Genomic DNA, 23,851 nt, shown 5'->3' on the forward strand with positions numbered 1-23,851 from the left:
GGGGACATTAGTGAGAAAGTTTCCCTGAGGAACTCCTAATGTGATGGCCTGGGCTTTCAATAACTGGCCTCCACCAAATGTGATCATCTTCCTTTTGTGTTAATTGTGACTCCAGCCACTGGAGGGTTTTTCTTTGACCCCCACGCACCATCCACCCCCCCACCCCCCCCGCCCAACCATCACCCTTGACCTTTTTTGCTCGGGCTCATTGCTGCTTACTCAGTCAAGTGCTGCATTTATGTCAAAGGTAGTTACTCCCAACTTTATTTTTGTCTTCATTTTAAAATAAATTTTGCCCCCTTTAGTTTTTATCACTCCCCCACCCCCAATATTGGCCACCCATGGAGGTGGGTAGGCAGCCTCCCCTTGTTCTTAATCTATGTTGCTGTTGATTTTGTTGCTAAGAGACATAATAAAATGTGTAAGGTTTAACCTTTCCTCTGATTCTTGCTGTATTTTTTCTCCTTGTGAGGAAATGGCCTGATCCAGTTTAAGAATCCATTAACTGAAGAATCTCAGGGGGTAGCCAATATACAACCACACCTTACAGTAGTCCATAAATGCACCATGTAGAATCAAATCAAAGAAATTGCTGCACAGAAAGAGGATCAACCCATTGTGCCTGTAGTGATTGGCTAGGGCATTAAAACACCCTTAAAAGGAGAGGCATGCTTTATTTTTTGAAAAATGAATTTGTTTTTAAATGCAAACTTTAAACATTTCACAACCTGAATCCGACCAGTCCCACTTTGCTCTTCGCTACCTATGGGTCAGGGTTGTTGACCCTGAGCCCCTCATGTCAGCACTCCCCCTCCGCACCCCACCCCCATGTGGGTTGGACTCCAGGCTCCAGGTGGGCAGAAATATACAGCCACAGATTCATCATTTCCCACATTTAACAATAACAGGATCACTTCCCCACTTTATAATTAAATAGTTCAAAGAATTTCAGTAATGATGAATTGCTGGCAGCAGAATTCTAATTCCAGAAAAGTGCAGTGATCCCGTGGGCAGGGCTGTGGGAAGGTGAAATTGCAAAAGGCAATGGTTTATCATTCTGTTCTATTTACAGTACCATGTTTGGAGTTCGATCCAGTGCTTAGGTGGGTCTTCAAAGCTCAAAGGGACGGCTCCTTTAAGATCAGTTATTTTCAAAAGCAAAATCTAATGTTAAACAATGATCATTTTTTAAGATGGAGTTTTATTTTCATCATATCTAGGTCTCCACCTGTGAGTTTCAGTGCTCCCACAAGGTGACCTATTTCCAGACTTCGCTAAATCAACTCTCATAACAGCCAATAGAAAGTGTGCTAGAGCAGTGACCTCTGATTATTCCCTCCAGCCCTAGATGGCAACATAGTGGAAATTGGAAACTTTACCTTGCCCGTCTAAGAGCGAAGTCCAAAGTACGGAAAGTCCTCATCAGAGAACTCCTCTTTGCTGACGATGCTGCTTTAACATCTCACACTGAAGAATGCCTGCAGAGTCTCATCGACAGGTTTGCGTCTGCCTGCAATGAATTTGGCCTAACCATCAGCCTCAAGAAAACGAACATCATGGGGCAGGATGTCAGAAATGCTCCATCCATCAATATTGGCGACCACGCTCTGGAAGTGGTTCAAGAGTTCACCTACCTAGGCTCAACTATCACCAGTAACCTGTCTCTAGATGCAGAAATCAACAAGCGCATGGGTAAGGCTTCCACTGCTATGTTCAGACTGGCCAAGAGAGTGTGGGAAAATGGCGCACTGACACGGAACACAAAAGTCCGAGTGTATCAGGCCTGTGTCCTCAGTACCTTGCTCTACGGCAGCGAGGCCTGGACAACGTATGCCAGCCAAGAGCAACGTCTCAATTCATTCCATCTTCGCTGCCTTCGGAGAATACTTGGCATCAGGTGGCAGGACTATATCTCCAACACAGAAGTCCTTGAAGCGGCCAACATCCCCAGCTTATACACACTACTGAGTCAGCGGCGCTTGAGATGGCTTGGCCATGTGAGCCGCATGGAAGATGGCAGGATCCCCAAAGACACATTGTACAGCGAGCTCGCCACTGGTATCAGACCCACCGGCCGTCCATGTCTCCGTTATAAAGACGTCTGCAAACGCGACATGAAATCGTGTGACATTGATCACAAGTCGTGGGAGTCAGTTGCCAGCATTCGCCAGAGCTGGCGGGCAGCCATAAAGACAGGGCTAAATTGTGGCGAGTCGAAGAGACTTAGTAGTTGGCAGGAAAAAAGACAGAGGCGCAAGGGGAGAGCCAACTGTGCAACAGCCCCAACAAACAAATTTCTCTGCAGCACCTGTGGAAGAGCCTGTCACTCCAGAATTGGCCTTTATAGCCACTCCAGGCGCTGCTTCACAAACCACTGACCACCTCCAGGCGCGTATCCATTGTCTCTCGAGATAAGGAGGCCCAAAAGAAAGAAACACAACAAAGTCCTCATCCTGCCACGACACTCCAGGAGTTGTATATCTCTTTTGTAGAGTTTTCTAAAGTTTTTCAGCAAAAGAGCAACAAACGTTAGTTTGTTCCCTCACTGGAAGTAATTTATTTGCTTGTTAAATACTATTCTGTAGAGGATTTCACAGCCTGTTAAAGACATCGAGTGACAGTTGTGAGGCATTGCACCTCCCTCTTTATTAAGTTTCCATTTCAATCAATGGTTAGATATTTAACAATTTTCATGTAATAAGTGTCCTTAAGAGCTCCACAGGGGGAAATCGGAGGAATTCAGAAAAAAGTTACAGGAGTGGGATTGAAGGAGTAGGTTGTGAAGAGCCTGATGGAGGTGGGAAGAGAGTCAGAGAGTGAGGTCTGAGGCTCTGTCATTGACTGTGGAGTTAGAGGGGATGGAGAGATCACACAGTTGACCAACTTTTGCTGATGTGTTAAGATGTAGGTTTTTAAAAGAGGGTTTTTCATATTGTTTCAACATTAGCAAAACTGGATTGTTCAAAAGGCATTTAGGTAGTACCCAGCTGTTGGGCTATCACCAAGTCCCTGCCACATTGTGCAGGAAGATCCATTGTGAAAAAAGGACTTTCTTTGTACTTTCGCTCTCCAATTGTTTTCCCCTTCTTCTGAAAATGTTGATTCATGCTGGAATGCAGTTGCATGACTGCCAACGACATTTAGATGGCTCATTCAGATGGCCATTCTTTATGTGGGAACATAGACAGTGACAACCAACAAGCTATTTCCATGTGGGGGCATCATACCTGAACATCCAGTCCACACCAGTCCACACCCTATTCCGCACACAACTCAGTTAACTATTAGATAATAATCGGTGGAACAGAAACACTGGCTGATTTCTCTTGTATTCCCACTGACTCCAGACCCCCCAAAATCTTATCTATGCCTTGTGGTTTTCAGGCCTATTGTAAGCACACCTGTGACCACCCTGTCTGAGATCAGCTATGAAAGCTCAGACTGGTGATAGATCCCAGGACCTCTTGGAGTCCTGCAGTGGGAGTCGCCATTAAGTATTGAAACTGTTGGAGGAAGCAAAAGAAAACTTAAACAAAAATAATTTGCAGCGAAAAAAACTCCACAAAAAGTCAAAAAAATGTAAAGGTTAAATTGCAAGATGAGTGAGTGTGCTAAAATAAACAACAGAATCTCTGTATATTGCTGCCAACTCTGCTGGTAAGTAGCTTGCAAGATTAATCAGACCACTGATTCTCTGCATCAAGATGTTAAACAGATGGTGACATTGAGCTTCTTCATATAAGATCTCAGCTTCCTTCAGCAGCAGTGTTGACTGGGTTTATAGACCACTAGTTGAAAACAGCCGAATAATGGTGGCTCGGGCCCCAAGTCTTTTACACCTCCATGTAAGGATTAGCGAAATGCAAGGCAACATATTTGTTTGTTTTGCTAATGTTAGCTAATTAAAAGTGTTAATGATGTTACAAGAGAGCTTAATGACACCATTTATGAATGATTTAACACATTACTGTAATTATGGGAAGAAGGACAGAGAATTCATTCATTTTTATACTCAGTGCTGTGTTTTTGGAATCATGGTCTGAGAGTTTGGAGGCACCAGTTCCCGTGATTGATTTCACTGATATGAAGATTTATGACGGCACTAGTGAGAAAACATGGCTGTCAACCTCCCTCCCTCCCCATCACTGATTTAACAGTATTTATATTGAATTGGACTCATCCCATCAGTGTAAAAGGGAGCTAGCAAGGTGAGGAAGTTGATTTCCTATGAGACTATGCATGCATAGCTTTCAAAGTATCCAGATTTTCAACTCTGTTTACAATGATGAGGACTACGTGCTGAGGGACGCACTAAAGCTTGGGGCAGCCGCAGCAAAGGCTCAATGGGGAAAGACCACAGTGTAAGGTTCCCCCACCAAGCTGGACTGAGGGGCTGGATCCATGGGAAACCCCTCGAACTGTATCGTTAATATTCTCAATTGCTGTAAATGTAAAACTGTAATTGACATGACAATTGTGAAACAGAAGGGTTGGGAAGAAACTCATGACAGTATTGAAAGAAACTGATCTCTTTTGCAATGTTTGTATTTTTTGGTGTGGTTTGGAAACTGTTTGGCAATGTAATTTTTACAGATTTTTATGAATAAAGTATATTTTGGAAATAAAAAAAAAGTTTACAATGATGAGGAGAGGAGCTCAACTCATTGCAAGTCTTGTTAAAACCACACGCAGGAAAGTAGCCGGAAGTCATTTTGCATTTTTCTTTACTATCACAGGGGTGACTGTGGGCCTTATCTGTGTTTCCATTGACTGGACATTAAAATCATACAAAATAAAGCAAATCAAAATGACAGGCTATACTTCTTCCAAATTCTTACCTTTGTGAGTGTTTCAATTATTGATGAGACCTGAATCATTCAGATTTGGCTTCAGTTCAGCTTCTTGCTAGAACTGTGAGCCAAATTTAATTTTTCTTCACCAAATTTTAATTCAGTTCTAAGAATGTTCTGCTACTTACCATTTAAAAAATATAATATTTGGTGCTCTTGCTAAAAGCACCTCCTGCAGATGTGCTTGTGCTGTCATAGCCACATAACAGGAGAAGTGTCTCATGAATTGCCTTAAATGTGTCCTTAACATGGAGCCAGTTGTCTGATTAAGTGGTGGGAAAGGAAAGAGTTAGTGCTAATAAACCATGAAAACTTATGCAAATAAAACGTTCCTCAACAGGGACAGAAGGCAAGCAATCAAGACCACTGTCCCACAGATGATTCGTTAAGGGGCATATAAAGATGTTCTGCCTTACTGGGCCTGTGTGAAACCCCTTGTGAACAAAGTTTATTGTCGAGTATTATACAAGGGTATTGTTGGGGATCCCTATTGAGAAGACCATTCCAGCTGCTTAAGCCTTCTATTCTGCCTAATTCCACCTCCCTAAAATCACCTGACTTCACCCCTGCCTCAGCTCATCTACTGCTGAAACCCTCATTCATGCCTTTGTTACCTCCAGACTTGATTATTCCAATGGTCTCCTGGCTGGCCTCCCATATTTTACCCTCCATAAACTTGAGTTCGTCTAAAACTCTGCTGCCGTGTTTTAACTCACATTCACCTATCACCCCTGTGCTCGCTGACTTACATTGACTCCAGTAAGCGATGCATTGATATTAAAATTTGCATCCTTGTTTTCAAACCCTCCATGGGCTCACCACTCCCTATCTCTGCAATATCCTCCAGCCCACAACCCTCTGAGCTATCTGCGCTGATCTAATTCTGTCCTTTTGAGCATCCCCGATTTTTACTGTTTCACCTTTGATGGCCGTGCCTTCAGTTGCCTAGGCCTTAAGCTCTGGAATTCCCTCCCTATACCTCTCCTACTCTCTACCTCCTTTTTTTCCATTAAGACACTCCTTAAAACCTCTTTGACCATCTTTTGTACATTTGCCCTAATACGGCCTGATATGGTTCAGTGTTTAATTTTGCTTTATAATGCTCCTGTGAAGAGCCTTGGGTGTTTTATTATGTTAGAGCTGCTGTATAAATATAAGTTGTTGTTGGCAGTGCTGATTTGTGTGGGAGGTGCGGGGGGCGGGGGGAAGCAGTGGTCGCAAGGGTATTTCAGGTGCCCTGAAGCTGACAGCGCTTCACTTAAAGTATAATGCAGTAAGAAAAATTGAAAAAAAACTACTGTGAATAAAATCACTGTCAAACTCCAAGAACCTGTTACAACTAAGCTTATGGGTGTAAATACACGTCAACCCATTACTCACGTAAATCCAGGAAACTCATGTGAGTTGACCTTTTGTGTAGGGACAGGGCTATGTAAATGAGCAGCAAAGGTTTTCAGTGGATGTTTTTAGGAAGTAGCACAAGTGATTGAAGAAATTCATGCACGCGCATGTTTCAGCATAAAACTGGCAGAAACTGGTTACAGGTTAATTTTCTTGCAATAAACTGAGCAAAGCTACTTTTGTACCATAGTTACACCAAAACATTTTGGAGAATTCGGGCCACCAAATTATGTCACTCTAGGACATTGCTCTCTACTGTGAGCTTATAATCAGCAAGCAGTTGATGCTGAAATACTGTGAAATAACTTTGAATCCTTTGTTATTTTTCTGTATTAGCCCTATCTTTTAATTATTTGTCCATTCAATCTTTATGTTTAAGTGCTGCTAATTATAACTCTAAGATTAATAAACAATTGTTAGTTCATGTCTGACTTCTCTTTGGCAAGAAAGTATTAACTCATTCATTCAGTAACTTGTGTGGATCCTGATGGCAGATTAGGGCTGGGATTTTAAGTGGCACCCTGAGGCGGGGTCGGAGGTGGGCAGGCATGGAGTATCGCAACGGGTGGCAGGGGGTGGAGGCCAAGTCTCCATCAGCAAGCGATCTTTCTGGTCGTGGGATAGGCCGAGGTCAGCCTTCCTGCCCAGAGGCCCTTAAGTGGCCTATTAATGGTCAATTAAGAGCCTCTTCCCGCTGCCGCTGGGATCTTAACAGCGGCAGAGGAGGGCCTCCGCCGTGCAGGAGGGCGCCTTGTAACACGAGGCGCCCTCCCTGTGGGCTTGGGGGGGGTTCCTTCCTCTGTGGGCAATCCATGGCCCATGGAGGAACCCTGCTGGAAACCGGTTTATCCCCCAGGACCCTCCTCCCCCTGGATTGCATGACCATCCCCCACCCCCGTTGCCAGGACCTTCCGAACTGGCCCCGGCGACCCCGCCTCACTTACCTGAGGTCTGGGCTTCCAGGGCTGGGCCTGGGTCCAAGGCCTCTGCAGTACCGGCAGTGACCATCGCTCCTGGTGGCGTTGCTGAGTTGCTGGCCCTCTGATTGGCCTGCAGCACTTGGAGGCGGGATCCCCATTTTTAAAGGGACGAGGATCCCAGCGCCTGAAACTTAGATTTAAAAAGAGCAGAAGATCGCTTCAAGGGGGCGAGAGGGGTACAATAAGGGAGAGGCGGGCTTTCCTCTGCCTTTTTGGCCCGGTGCCGGGAGCCCCACCTCCAACACAAAATCCAGCCCTAGTAGTGCAAATAATATCATCAAACTGGTTTGTGTAATACAGTTTGGTGAGCCAAATTTAGACATAATTCACTCCTAGTGATCAACTCCAAACTGATCTTTGATAAGCAGTTAAGATGAAAGGGATAAGAATTTGTTTGTACCCTTGATAAATATTCTTGTTAGTTTCTTGATCCCAGTGTGGGAACATCCACACAGTTGAATGACTGCACTTTCTTCCCCCTCTCCTCTCTGAGCCTTTGCTGGTCTATAGTTCCATGGGTACAAATTACCCACCAGTTTCCTTGAAAGGAACATCTGCTTTAAACACCCCTAACAAGAAGAAGAACTTTAATGATAGCTAAATCACATTAAAGTACAAGCTGAGAAATAGGAATAAAAAGACACATTATTTGTCAGACAACAGCAGCTGGTAACCAAGGACAAATCTTAGGTTGCTATAGGATCAGCAGGATGGAGTGATATAGTCTTGAGATAAGATACTACTAGGCAGCAACAAGTGAAATGCCTGATGAAATAACCTCACTAAGCTTTGAAGTAACCATAAACAATGAGGGGTATAGGCATACGTGAAGGAATGAATCATTATGAGAACGTGAGAATCATAAAGGAAATTAGGACACAAAGAATATAAGAACTAAACAATATCAATCTTTTTTACTGCAGTTGGCCAGAGGAGACATCTAAAGATTCAACAGATTTTGAGTGATTGTTGGTTTTGTCCAACTGGGCACTTGACTCCAGGACAGGCCTAAGTGTGTATCTTAATTAATCTGTATATTAGTAGTTAAATAAAAGATAATCTCTGTGAGAAATGGTGTAGCGATGCATTTATGTTAAGGTGAATTCATGTCCATGAACTCCACTCTAACACTCAATGTGGGAGGTATGAAAGGCATTGATAATTCATACACCCTATCCATATGGCCATTATTCATATATCAGCTTTGACAATTAATGTCAACAAACTATTTGCCTGCAGAATATGATGACAAAGCCCAGCCCTGACCTTGTGTTATAGTCACAAGTGCACACTTCTAACAAGAGCCCCTGGATAGCAAATGGAAGTGGGAACACTGACTAATTTGTGAATACTGAAGCCAATTGCAATGCCTGATCACCACCGTGTGTAAGACCAGCTAATCAGCACAGGCCAAAGATCAGATCTGGACTCTGTATGGCTGAGGTACACTGAATAAACTTGCTGAGGCATCGGAGGAACTGGAATAGCAGTTCTATACTATATACATCGGCCTGATGGAGTCTCACTCATGGAGAGTTTGTTCTATTTATTTTCAATGCATAAGCTTAATATTCTCGTAACAAAGCTATACAGGCATCATGAATCAAGTTATTACTGTGTTCTAATCCTACACCTACTAAACAAACACCCAAATCATAATTTTTACATATTTAGTCTCTCTTCCCTGTTCTCTATCTCGGCCTTACATTTTAATTTTAAACTTAACATTTTGCTCACTTATAACTATTGTACTCTATTCTAACCCTATTATCTTTTCCTTACTTTTGGAGCCTATTCTTCAACCAATCATTTTGCACCAATGTGAGAATTGACTAGACCATGTCACAGACATATCCTTGTCAATCTTCATTCCTGTCTTCAGGATCTGAAGGAGCAAAAGGCCATTGTTAAATTTACTCATTGGTAGCACCTACAGTAAATTGGCTCATGGTGCTGGAAAAGTTAATGCTCTTCAATAAGGCTCTCTGATATCTTAAAGCTCCTGATTGATGGCTGCTTTTACTAACTGAAGAACATTATAACCAGCCCGTTTACAAACTCTTTTACTATGGCTGTGAAAACTAGTTTTCAAAGAGATGCTGTGTTCCGTGACAATGAGGAAACACTTGTAATGGGCAATTAGTGAAAATATCAGTATGAAAACTGTTCTGACCCACTTGCCCTGGTACCAGCTCAATATAGATATAAATGACACTACATCAATTAGTGTTTTCATTTTCCCAGCAACTGCCCAATCAGTCGTGACTAGCACCATCAATATTGCTACATATCATCCAATATACATTTTAAAAATCCCTGTGCAAATTGATACTTTCACTTCTCCCTTTATTTAGGATGCTGATTCTGGAATGCTAATTTCTCGTCTGGGCGGCAGAACAAGCAGGCTTCCGTCGTCCTGCTGTATTAGTGAAAAGCATCCGACTTCTTCACAGTGATGTTAACTAGATGCCAAATACTTCTTTGCTGGGACTGGAAGAGTAATGCTTTGTGAATTTTTTTTGGTTCTTTTGTAAAGCTACTCATTAAGAACTAATGAGCATTGGCATGCAAGAAAATCAATGTGACAATGCAGCTAACTAAATCTTTGTGAAGTATTTTTCAAATTGCACTTCGGCCTTTCCAGTTTTCTAAATCTGTAATATGGGCTGTGAGAAATTCTGAAACTCAATAAATTCTCTACATTTTGCTCAAAAAAATCGCTACAGTATAGTGTCCAGTGCTTTGCACAGAAGACTGAAGTCATGTTAGATCAGATAAGGTGAAGGATTAATGGTGCAAGTGGCAGATGTAAAATTGAAACCTGGGTTTCTGCCATTAATTGATTGTCCATTCACTATGTCCACAATTAATCAAGCAAATCACTGTGTTCTAATAGACATTTAAACAGCTCATAAAAACACTCTTTCGGGAAATGTGCTTTCATCAACACAGTACTGTCGTCAGTAATATGGTGACCAATAGGGCAAGAAGAATTACTGACAGAAACCATGTGCAGAATGTTTGTCATAATGTCTGCCTACAAGGGCTCAAAAAATGTAGAAAGTGCAATGCACTGAACTCTCCACCTCAATAAACGCACCGCCTGTAAATGGTGAATGAACTGTTACATAAATTGTATACGGAACCATTTGGATATATACATATATCTGTATATGCGTTTTTAAATATTTTATTTATATACAAATATATGAATTTGTGAACTTACAGATAAGATAATGTGTGGTAGAAAAAGGAAATTAAACAACTTCATTTGGAACCAAATCGATTCCAAATGTTAATTAAGCTTTTGCTTATGGTTTTTCATTTTTGCTTTAGTGTAGGTATTGACTTTAATATCGCCCCATCAATCCTGCAAAGCTGTGTCCAGGGTTACTAGCACAAAGTGTGGGATCATGCGGGAGTGGATGGGAACCTCAAACACATTAGGGTGGGCAGGAGCAAGGGATAATACAGCGCTGGGAACCACTGCGATGGACAGAGCAGTGGGTGACATACTGCCTTGGGAACCACTGGGGTGGTCACAGACAAGGGAGTCCCAGAACAGCCATACTTTAGGCGCAAGCTAAAGCAGGATTGGAGATTCCAAAACCCAAATGGGGTTGGATTGTTGCAATGCACATAGCAGCATGCATGAATTTCTATTTTTTAAAGATTTCTGCCCTCTTGTTTTTAACTCCTGTTGTCAATGCCTAGGTGACATGCATGAACAGTGACCATTACACTACGAAATACCTGGCCTGTGCCTGGAACCTCTTTCCTGGCAGCACAGCCACAATCTGGAAGTCTTCGTACCTTTCTCTTTGTCAATTATGAACAAATATATTTATTATCTCACAGTGCAACACAGCATTACAATATTTGCATCAACATTTTAGTTTTAATACAAACAGGCAACTGCATTCTACATGATGGCTGCACTCCTGCAGAACATTGTCTTCCATTTGGATGAGCTTATGAACGCAAAGCCCAGTATCATAATGAACAAATCCCATGCTTTGTAATCACAACACAAGGAGCTGAATTATATTTATCACTGCATATGTGTTCAAATAATCATTTTAATTGTCCTGTGCCTCTGAAAACCTACACTAAAATTCCCTTCCCTTCTAGTGGGCACACAAACATTGCATCATGGTGGAATTTGGACGGCAGGTTATAAGCATGAAGCGCTTTTTGCAAAGAAGTGGTTTCTACTGTACCCTTGAGATGTCCTCGTCCCAGCGTCACAAATCCTGAAGAGATGAAGTTATGCAAGTCTGGTCCTCCACTACGATAGCCATGACTGGTGCTTGAATCTTTCCCATGTAGCCCTGTTGGCAAGAGAAATAGCGTTCACATTTTCCACTACATTAAATGTGGCAAAGCTTTGAATTAACTGGCATCTGGATGCATTTGAACACAGCAGTTACGAATCATTACTTATTTATCATACCCAGCTCTTTATTAAAATATTAAGATGCTTCTGTTTTCATAGGACATACTGAAAGAAAATGACAAAACATTAAGAATTATGCATTGGCTGGATACCATTAAACTGGCTAACAGCTGTCCTAGTGCTAGTCCCTAAATGAGGGCCATAGCGATGCCCTCAGTGTTCACTGTATGACAACAGCAAGAAATAACGGAGGGAAGAGAGTTAAATGGCACCATGCTAGGGCATCACATTGGAGTCTGAACATGCTAGAAAGCTAGAACACCAGCTGTTGCCTACAGCAGTCTCAGTCATGTTGCCATAACAAGTCACCAAAACAGTAAATAGGAACATAGGAGTAGGAGTAGGCCATTCAACCCTTCCGCCATTCTAGATCATGGCTGATGGTCTACCTCAATGGCATATTTCCGCAGAATCCCCATATCCCTTGATGTCATTAGCAACTAAAAATCTACAATCTCTGTCTTGAACTTACTCAGTGACTGAGCTTCCACCACCCTCTGAGGCAGCGAATTCCAAAGATTCACCACCCTCTGAGTGAAGAAGTTCCTCCTCATCTCAGTCCTAAATGGTTTGCCCTTTATTCTGAGATTGCGTCCCCTAGTTCTGGACCCCACAGCCAGGATAAACACCCTTTCTGCATCTACCCTGTCTATCCCTTTAAGAATTTTGTAAGTTTCTATAAGATCACCTTTCATTCTTCTAAACTCCAGAGAATACAGGCCCAGTCTCCTCAATCTCTCCTCATAGGACAATCCCACCATCCCAGGAATCAGTCTGGTGAACCTCTGCTGCACTCCCTCTATGGGAAGTATATCCTTCCTCAGGCAAGGGGACAAGAACTGTACACAATATTCCAGGTGCAGCTTCACCAAAGCTCTGTACAATTGAAGCAAGATTTCTTTGCTCCTGTACTCAAATCCTCTTGTGATATAGGCTAACATACTGTTTGCCTTCCTAATTGCTTGCTGCATCTGCATGTTAGCTTTCAGTGACTTATAAACAAGGACACCTAGGTCCCTTTGGACATCAAAACTTTGCAATCTCTCACCATTTAAGAAATACGCTAGACATCCGTTCCTCCTACCAAAGTGGATAACCTCACACTTATCTACATTATATTCCATCTGCCATGTTCTTGCCCACTCATGCAGCCTGTCCAAAGCCCCTTGAAACCTCTTTGCATCCTCCTCACAACTCACATTCCCACCCAGTTCTGCATCATCTGCAAACTTGGAAATATTATAATTGGTCCCCACATCCAAATTATTGATATAGATTGTGAATTGCTGGGGCCCAAGCACTGATCCTTGCAGCACCCCACTGGTCACAGCCTGCCAACCTGAGAATGACCCATTTATTCCTACTCTCTATTTTCTGCCTGTTACCCAATCCTCAATCAATTCTAGTATATTACCCCCCAATCCCATGCGCTTTAATTTTGCTTAATAACCCCCTGTTTGGAACTTTATTAAAAGTTTACTGAAAGTCCATCCCCTGGTTCCCCCTTATCCACTCTGCTAGTAACATCCTCAAAAAACTCTAACAAGTTTGCAAAATATGATTTCCCCTTCATAAATCCATGTTGACTCTGCCCAATCACACCATTATTTTCTAAGTGTCCAGTAATCACGTCCTTTATAATAGATTCTAGTATTTTCCCTACTACTGATATTAGGCTAACAGGTCTGTAGTTCCCTGTTTTCTCTCTCCCTTTCTTAAACAGTGGGGTTACATTTGCAACCTTCCAATCTGCAGGCACCAATGCAGGATTTATAGAATTTTGCAAGATGATCACCAATGCATCCACAATCTCTGCAGCCATCTCTTTCAACACTCTAGAGTGAAGATCATCGGGTCCTGAGGATTTGTTAACTTTCAGTCCATTAATTTCTCCAATACTATTTTTTTACTAATCCTAATTTCTTTCAGTTCCCCATTCTCACTAGACCCTTGGATCTCAATTATTTCAGGGAGGCTTCTTGTATCTTCCTCCCCGAAGACAGACACCAAGTAATTATTTAGCTTCTCTATCATTTCTCTATTCCCCATTATAAATTCTCCTGTCTCTGCCTGTAATGGACCCATATTTGTCTTTGCTATTTTTTTCCTTTTTACATACCCTTAGAAGCTTTTACAATCCGTATTTATATTTCTTGCTAGTTTACATTCATATTCTATTCTCTCTTTCTTTATCAATTTCTTGGTCCTCCTTTACTTGATCCTAAATTCTCCCACTCCTCTGGCTTATGACTTTTTTTGGCAACTTTATAAGCCTCCTCCTTTGATCTAATACTATCTTTAACTTCCTTTGTTATCCACGGCTGACTTGCTTTCCCTATTGGGTTCTTTTGCCTTAAAGGAATGTATGTTTTTTGAAAATCATGCATTAATTCATTAAATACTAGCCAATGCCTATCTACCATCAAACCTTTTAATGTATTTTTCCAATCCACCATGGCCAACTTGTTCCTTATAGCTTCATAATTGCCCTTCTTTAGATTTAAGACCCTAGTTTCGGATTGAACTACATCTTTTTCAAACTTAATAGAAAATTCTGTCATACTATGGTCACTATTCCCTAATGGTCCTTTTACCATCAGATTATTAATTAGCCCTTTCTCATTGCATTATACTAGATCCAAAATAGGCTGTTCCCTAGTTGGATCCTCAACATATTGCTCCAGAAAACCATCTCAGACACATTCCAGGAATTCTTCTTCCACAGCATTGGTGCTCATTAGATTTACCCAGTCTATTTGTAGATATAAGTCACCCACGATTTCTGCAATGCCCTTGCTACATGCAGTTCTAATTTTTTGCTTTATACTATGCCCTACATTACCACTACTGTTTGGTAGCCTGTGTAAACCACTCCTACCAATAATTGTTGCCCATTGTTGTTTCTTAGGTCCACCCAAACAGATTTTACATCCTGTTCTTCCGATCAAAGAGCCACTTTCACTAATGCACTGATCCCATCCCTTATTATCAGCACTACCCTACCTCCATTACCTTTTTGCTTGTCCTTCCTAAATGTCGAATATCCTTTAATATTCAGTTCCTAGTCTTGGTCACCCTGCAGCCATGTTTCTTTAATGGCAATTAAAAACTAATTTAAACTCTCTCCAATCTTTTGTTGGATGGAGGATAAAATTATGTCATTTGTTTTACATTCCCTGGGCTGCTTAATGGCTGTTCCTACCGTGCCATTGATAATTCAAGTGAACTAAGTGCCAGGTTTGGATTTGCCAGCTCTCCAGCTTTGGAGAAATTAGAGAGTAAAAAATACATGTGATTTGATTTGTTGGGGCTCATGCAGATAATTCACGTTTGGACAAGTTAGTGCATAGAATATGTAGTCGTCAATTTACAATCCAGATATCTTGTGAACCAGCATCCCTCTGAGAAATATGCTACATTTATTTTAATAATTTTCTTTTAGGATATGTAACAGTTGTGCTCAATGTATTAGAAACATAACTAGCATAGTGTTAGACCACAAACTTCTTGTTTCCAGGTAAAGCAGAAATGCTTAGACCCTTAGCATTTAACACATTGGTGTCTTAACACAGCAAATTCCAAGTCTGCAAAAGGTCCATCCCTTTCCATCTTGTACACAACGCTCTTAAATGGCAACAAATTTCAATAGCTTGGGTATGTGAAATATTCCCTTACTTGGTTTAAATGCACAACAGCAATAATGACTCTAAGAAGCGAATGGTGTTGTAATGATGTAGGATAGAAAGTCATTGCAAGTTCCCAGAAAGATAGAAAGATTGCTTCTTTATAGATTTACAAATTGTCTCAAAGCACACTGCAGAAATCTGAAATCTCATATGTCTTTTAAAGTTTTCTGATTAAAAGACTGTGGCATAATTTTATTGATATGACTTAAAGAGGCATAAAATCTGAATGGAATACTTTCTTTTCAAAGTGCTCCCCCACATCTAACTCAAAAATGTGCGGTTGCACTTTAAGGCTGATTGCCTGATTGGGTGCCCCAGGGAGCACTGATCATGGGCTCACAATCATGGTCTGCTTTTCTATCCATTTAAATTAATGTATGGGAAATCTGAGCTTTGAGCCAGTAACTTCCTGACCAACACGTCCTGCATGTGCCCCTTTTCATCCAGAGTGCATGATAGGGCAAATCGGCCCTATTACTTTGTGTCCTGCCGAGATAATTGTCAACTGTTAACTCAGTTACCGGAATCTCTTTAAACTTTATACATAAATGAATGAGGTAGAATTTCTGCAGGGGGTCCTTATTCTCCCATTGTAACTTTGACAGAAGATTGGAAGAAATCCTGGAGAAACAGCATAAATGACTATTTAAATAGATATTTACAGTGAGTTTACAGCACAGAAACAGGCCATTTAGACCAACAGGTCTATGCAGGTACTTATGCTCTACATGAGCCTCCTCCCATTATACTTTATCACACCTGATCTGCATATCCTTCTATTCCTTTCTCCTCATATATTTATCTAGCTTTCCCTTAAATGCCTCTAAACTATTTGCCTCCATGTGCTAGTGGGTTCCACATTCTAACCACTCTCTGAATAAAGAAGTTTCTCCTGAATTCCTTATGGAATTTATTTATGACACTCTGATATTTATGACCTCTAGTTCCAGACTCCCGCACAAATTGAAACTACATGGCATTATACCAGTGATAAGCTTCCGAGATCGAAGCTCAACAACAATATTCAATATTTAGTATAACTTCGGACTGCATGGCTTTTGAAACTGACACAAAGGGCAATAATTTCCATGGGAATTCTTCCATTCCCCTGCTATAACTTCAGTGAAAAGTCAGTGGAAACTCCAGAGAAATAACTTTAAAAAATTATAATGATATCAGAACTGAGAGGTTGTAACTGCCAGGAAAGACTGGATAGGCTGGCATTCTGTTCTACAGAAAAGAGAAATTTGAGAGGTGGTCTGAGAGAGGTCTTCAAAATTATGAAGGGGTTTGATAGGGTAGGATTTACAGCAAATAAGCCAGCCATTTAGGAATAGAAGGATATACGGATAAGGTGACATGAAGTAAGATGGGAGGAGGCTCATATGGAGCATAGATAGCTGCATAGACCTGTTGGACTAAATGGCCTATTCTGAGCTGTAAACTCTACCCTATCAAACCCCTCCATTTCTTCTGCGCCCCTTCCAAGACCATGGCTAGAATTTTAAACCCCTCCCCCCACCCCCCACAGGAGTGAGCTGGAAGCAGGGGGCAGCATAAAATTGTGTGGGAGGCACAGGGTGCTGTTCCCGTCACTGTCCCGCCCCCACTGCAATCTTACAAGCGGTGGAGGAGGTAACAAACAGCCTGCCCACCCCAGACCAATTGAGGCCCTTAAGTGGTCAATTAATTGCCACTTGAGTGCCTCCTCCTGCCGCTGCTAGCATTTTACCAGTGGCGGCCGGGAATGTCAGCACCTTTGGAGGCTGCCCGGTAATACCAGGCAGCCACCTTGCGGGCCCGGTGTGGGTAGGGATGGGGTCCTCCTGATCGGGCACCCTGTGCCCCATAAAGGGCCCTCCCAGCAGCACAAGCTTCCCCCACTGGAGAACCTCCCAATGCCTCCTGAACAACCCTCACCCCCTTCACCATGTCCCAGCAGATTGTTCCCAGCGAGGCCTGAAACCCCACTCACCTTCATGGAGGCCGACGTCCACAGTTCTCTTCTGACGGGGTGCAGTCCCAGCAGTGGCCACAGCTCCTGGTGGTGCTGCAGGACTGTGGAGCTGTCGGCTGATTAGCCAGCAACACTTGGAGGTGGGACCTCCTGCCTCAGAGGGATGGAAGTCCTGCCCAGAGCCAATTAAGGGCCTGGGCCATGTAAAATTACAGCGTGGCTTCTAGGCCCGGTGGAGGTGGGCTCGCCTCCGACTTTTTGGCAGGTGGGCAGGGCCTTCGCCCTGATTTACGTGTACATGTGACATTTTTTGTATTTCTTTCCAAGCTTTCCTCCTCTCACCTCCTAAAGACACTGATTCAAGGTGAGGTATGGTTCAACATGTTCTGGAAGACAGCAAGTACCTTACTCAAGTGACCATTTATCATAATTGGGATGCCAATGTTTTGGGTCAACGCCTATAGTGTTAGACAATATCAATGTTGACAAGAGTGAAAGAGCACAAGAAGGAAAAAATTGTGGGGCTACAGGGAAAGGCAGTGGATTGGTTGGACTGCTTTTGCAGAGACCCAGCATGGGCTCAATAGGCCAAATGGCCTCCTTCAGTGCTGTAACCATTCTTTGATCCTAGGAGATGTAAATTAGGAAGGTGGGCCTCAGAATTATAGAAGGAAAGATTGAAGCAGGTACAGAGTTGCACAGTTTGAAGTCTTAAGAACGAATGAAATTGGAGAGTGTGTGAATCTTGATTTAATTGTAGTGAGAATACAGGATGAAGGGAGATTGAGAAGGTCAGCTCATTTAGAGTGAAGGAAGATAGAAGACTGGAAAATTCAGTAAAGCTGTCGCCATTAAGAGATATTTAAGAACTTGTTCAAATTTGGCAACAGTCTTCAGATCTTGGACTTTATAGAGTTAACAGCTGTTGAAGAGAAAATAAATGTTTGGCATAAAGACTTCTTACAGGCAGCTTTCACAGTGAAGGTGGTGTAGGAATTCTCTATAAACTCAAAAGAGACAGGCTATAAATATTGATAGATGAAGGACTAAAGATGAAGCACTAAAAATGGTAAGAGGTAGCTGCTGGGTAGATTTTCAAGAAACATGAAGAAATAATTTATTTGTATATTAAAATAACAATATTTTCATCGAGCATTGTGGAGGAAGGCAAGGTTTGAGGAGGCTATTTGACCACGGGATGCAATGTAACTAAATATAATCCCACCTTACTCTGTGTCCACATACATGCATTTTCCAGCACAAGTCATTGCATAGCAATCAAGAGCAGGAACTTTGGCTGGCTTTCTTTTTTATTCTCTTTCTAGCCCGAGGGTGCTGATGTCAATTTAATGCCCTGATCACTGTTTGGCTTAAATCAGATAATTCAACAAAAATTGGCAGTGAAACTGAGAACTTCCTAGTCTGTATGGCTCAGTACTACTCCTGGTGTTACATTTACTGTACCCACTAAAATATCAAAGAGCTTTACAGGGGCTTGTTTTATTCAGTTGTGTATCTGTTTTACTAAATCACATGATTTCCACCATGGAAGATTAATGATTGTAAAACAATCATTGTGATTTACAAGATTAAATGAACAGATGCCTTCCAGGAAAATAGTATTAGTAGTACATGTTATATATTAACTGTTAGATTACAATATTAACAATTGTGCAGCCAGAGATGCTCAGCCTATTATTTTAAATCAGTGAAATATTATTGCACATAATATTGACCATCAAATATGTAAGAATATACCAACGGTTTTTGTTTGACCAAGAGATGAAGTGAGCAGGTGATGTCAGGGCTACAGACCATTTCCCCTTGCCACCCAATTCTCAATTACTAAGCTGGTTGTTCACCAGAGAGGAGGGAGGGAGATTCATCCCCGTAAGCCTCTTAGTGGTTAATTTGGAGTTGCATCAGCACCAGGGACCAAGGTGAAAAAGAATAATAATCAGTCAAGTTTAAATACCATCCCTGGACGGAGTCCGTGGCTTCCTCATATCCGTCCACTGAGTCATTGTTTTTCTGTTGCAGTCTAGTTGCGGCACTGTTTTTTTAAGCAATAGACATCTGTGGGTTGTATGATTCAGCGAAGGCAAAACATAGCAGATAAGTGATGGGCAAACGAAGTGTCATCTCATCAATTCAGAAACCAACTTCTGCTTTGATGGCAAACCCATTTAGAGCGAATAAGGAGAAATTCCACAAAGACAGCAGATTTATCATGTTATCTCTCAACCTTTCTTAAACGTGGGGAAAACATATTCAGTCAATTGTAAAAATAAATTTAAATATGGTGATCCCAGAAGGCTTGATGGAGAAATGCACTATATGTTATTATGCTAAGCCATACAGGTAGAGAGCTCTTGGATCGATCCTTAGTCTGTAATGTTAACCAATCTCTGCTGGGTAGCACTAAAATTGGCTCCATTATTACCAGGCTGATGACAGGAAAATTCAATCAGAGTTCAGCTCCTGCTTCCGAATCAGTTGGAAAGTGTATAACTGTACCTGACATCATGGTAAATTCCATTCCACAACACAGACATCTTAGTGACTTTAAAATGTATTTATTGAAAAATAAAATGTTATAAGCCTTTCGTATCACTGTCACTTTACATACCTCAAGGCTGCCATTAAGCACCTACTTAATTTTGTCCTTGCCCTAAATGTCTGCCTTGGTTCTGCACTCATTGATGTGAGTGGAATACTAACCCAAATTATCATGACTGTGTGCTGAGAGAGTCGTCTCGTACAATGGGCTCAAAGGAACAATGGAAACGACTGGGCATCTGACCTTTTAACACAGCATTTTTTTAAAAAATAGCAACACCTTTAAAAAATAAATCTTTTTATTGAAATTTTCCATTCGTATCATTGATATTGCATAATTTTTTTTAACCTACAGAAGAATCCAAATCCCAGAGTGAAGGATACCACTAGGGTTGTAAAATATAGGAAAGATAAAACAAATCAAGGAGTTGAGTATTAAAGGCCTACAGGTTGTAGACTTTAAGGGCTAAGGATCTCCAATTTGCAGTAGAAGATGCTGCATGTGTCTTAAACACAGCGAGGATGCAGGGAGGAGGAGCAGCGTGTATGTAGTTTGCAATGTTGGGGAAACAAGTTCAGATGGCTGCTGACCATTAGTAGTCTGAACCAGGAGAAGTTGGAGGCTCATGGTGACAGTGATCAGTCATCAAATGACAGCTTGTCTAATAAAGTAAATTGCTCTTTTATTCATAATAGACTTTGATGCTGCTTCTTATATAGTGCCCTTCTGACTGCTTATAATCTATGTAGCTTGATTTAGTTGCCATTACTTTTTTCCTCTCTAGTTATTTCCCTCCTACATCTGTATCCCTATATAAGCCTGCATCGTGCTATCATATTTGGATTTTTGCCAAATTTCACCACATCACTTGATAAGGTAAAATATTGACAACTGCATTGTATTAATCATTTTGCTATTTTTATTTAGAAACTGCTTAATGTGTATTGGAATATCATATTGTCTAATTGCTAAGTAAGCAGTGTTTCCCATGATTTCTTATTTAAAAAAATCATTATTGGTGAGATATTAGTGTGCCCTCTCTGTTAACTATACAAATCCTTTGTGAAAAGAGTTCAGGCAATCTCAACCCTGTCCTTAGTGGCCATGGATCCACAGTACTAGGTTGAAGTACCTTGTTCGACCAGAGCAGAAGAAGTGTGAGTGAAAGTTGGCACGTTGTTTATTATTTATATTAGTTTGGTTTAGGTACAATAAAATTAATCTCTTTCTTTGTTAGCTCAAGAAAACCTGTTTGATTGGTTCTTGTTATGATCATAGCAAGTAAAACACCTAGTGGATTGACCAGTATATCCACTTTAAGAAAGATTTAAACCTGTTGTACTCAAACAAGGAGAGGGAAAAGAGGGAAGCCCTTCGACCCCTCCTCACTTGACCATAACAGCATTGAAAGAACAGGATTAACACAGAGCCAGTGCAGTTAAGTGTATAGATGTTTCCCTTAAGAGTTGAATTTATTGACAATGTGAACCACATTGTTAAATTAAATTTCCACTACATTACTGATTAGAGATATCATTCAAAGTTCTGGGGAAGCATAGTAATGTAGTAAATACAGTAGTTTATTTTCACTACAGGCAGATATAACCTACAAATTGCAGTGCAGTTAATGTATATAAATATCTAATGGAAGATGGCTGCTAGTGAGTTAAAGACAGTGCTTTAGTTGAACACTTCTAATAAAATCATAAACCACTAGAGCAAATCCCAAGTAATATATGTCAGCAAAAGCTTGATGAATGTCCATTTTCATTTTTCTCTTTTTTACACCAGCTGCCCTTGTGACATCTCTGAGTGAGATTCCAATTTACCACTAATTAGTTCCGAATTATAGACAGTTTTGTGCTGTAGACACCCACCTGCTCGAATGTGAATTGAGACAGTGTTAAACTAATTTACCACCTATGATTGAATTTCAACCCTCATTGCAGGAAAGAAGTGCATTATTTGCATTCACTGTGCCAGCCAGTGTTATATTTATTTACTTTAAAAAGAAACTAAACCCATAACTAAAATTGAAAGCCCTGAAATTGTGCGATGGAACACCAATAACTTACCTAATTTAAATAAGTTGCCACCTCAGCCAATTTAGCATTGTTTTTTCATAGGCTAATTTCAGAGCTCAGATGCTTTTCTTGTCCATCTGATACAATTCTTCCTCAATTCTCTTCTCAAATTAGTCCAGGTTCTTTGTTTACATTCAGTACCTGCGGGAAGAACATGGAGCGGGGAGCCAATAAATAGAGCCCGAGGATCGCGGCCTAGAGTACTTACCTTCTGGGAGAGCAGCTGAGAGGAGCAGGCCTGCGGGAAGAACACAGAGCGAGGAGCGGATAAATAGAGCCCAAGGATTGCGGTCCAGATCACTTACCTTCCCGGACAGCAGCCGAGAGGATTTCCGGCACACCAGAGTTTGAAAACAAAGTGAACAGTGACATCATAGGAAAGCATGCAAGTTGATTGGCTGGTGAGTAACTGCCGTTAGGGAGTATCAGTAAATAGCTGGGTTAGTAACTAAAGTAAAGAGAAAGGTAAGGTCTGCAATTTTTTAAAATATTAAGTTGTGTTTTTTAGGGAATCAAGGTCCCTAGGATAAATAATCTCTAATTTTTGAGTAGTTTAAGGGAGTAAATTAACGGTAAGTCATGGCAGGGCAGCTCGGCAGCATGGAGTGCTCCTCCTGTGCAATGTGGGAAGTCAGGGACACTTCCAATGTCCAGGGCGAACATGTGTTCAGCTACTTGAAAGCCGCATTTCGGATCTGTAGCAGCGGCTTAGGACTCTGTGGAGCATCCGTAAGGCTGAGATCATCGTGGCTAGCACGTACAGGAAGGTGGTCACACCGCAGGTAAAGACTGCTCAGGGAGAAAGGGAATGGATGACCTCCAGGCAGAGTAGAAGAACTAGGCAGGTAGTGCAGGAGTGCCCTGGGTCCATCTCCCTCTCTAACAGATTTTCCGCTTTGGATACTTTTGGGGGAGATAGCTTCTCAGGGGAATGGAGCAAGAGTCAGGTGTGGCACCATGGGTGGCTCAGCTGCACATGAGGAGAGGAAAAAGGAGTGGAAGAGCTATATTGATAGGGGATTCTATTGTAAGGGGTACAGAGAGGCGTTTCTGTGGCCGCAAACGTGACTCCAAGATGGTATGTTGCCTCCCTGGTGCTAGGGTCAAGGATGTCACGGAGCAGCTTCAGAACATTCTGAAGGGGGAGGGTGAACAGTCAGAAGTCGTAGTTCATATTGGTACCAACGACATAGGTAGAAAGAGAGATGAGGTCCTGCAACAAGAATTTAGGGAGCTAGGTAGCAGATTAAAAAGCAGGACCTCAAAGGTTGTAATCTCTAGATTACTCCCGGTGCCACATGCTAGTGAGTATAGGAATAGGAGGATAGAGCAGATGAATGCATGGCTGAAGAGATGGTGCAGGAGGGAGGGCTTTAGTTTCCTGGATCACTGGGTCTATTTCTGGTACAAGTTGGACGGGTTGCACCTGAATCGGAACGGGACCAACATCCTTGCTGGGAGGTTTGCTTGTGCTGTTGGGGGGGTTTAAACTAATTTGGCAGGGGGATGGGATACAGAATGGAGATACAGTAGGTGGTGATGCACAGCCAAATATAGAAGAAAGACTAAGTCAGTCTGGAAGGCAAAGCAAGTATAGACCTGTTAAGGCACAAGCGAATAATTCAAGGCTGGATTGCATCTATTTTAACGCAAGGAATCTTACAAATAAGGCAGATGATTTGAGGGCATTGATTAACACGTGGGAATATGATATTATTGCTATCACAGAGACATGGTTGTGGGAAGGGCAGGACTGGCAGCTCAATATTCCAGGATATAGAATCTTCAGGCGTGACGGTGGGGGTGGGGGTGGGGGCGGGGGTGGGTTGTAAAATAGGAGGTGGCAGTGCACTATTGATCAAGGAGTCAATTGCTGC

The 23,851-nt window shown here is 41.8% G+C and overlaps 1 protein-coding gene across 6 annotated transcripts in view; it reads right to left on the reverse strand.

Annotated features, from left to right (window-relative positions):
• Positions 1–23,851, reverse strand: part of LOC137384245 (protein shisa-6-like) — a 798,965-nt gene that overhangs the window by 638,719 nt on the left and 136,395 nt on the right. For all 6 annotated transcript variants that reach the window (XM_068057981.1, XM_068057984.1, XM_068057985.1 and 3 more), the window contains one exon: positions 11,452–11,562. In XM_068057981.1, coding sequence (XP_067914082.1) covers positions 11,452–11,562 — 111 coding nt within the window. The remainder of the gene's footprint in view (positions 1–11,451; positions 11,563–23,851) is intronic.

The sequence above is a fragment of the Heterodontus francisci genome, chromosome 26 (genome assembly GCF_036365525.1).
Source record: "Heterodontus francisci isolate sHetFra1 chromosome 26, sHetFra1.hap1, whole genome shotgun sequence".
NCBI lineage: Eukaryota > Metazoa > Chordata > Chondrichthyes > Heterodontiformes > Heterodontidae > Heterodontus > Heterodontus francisci.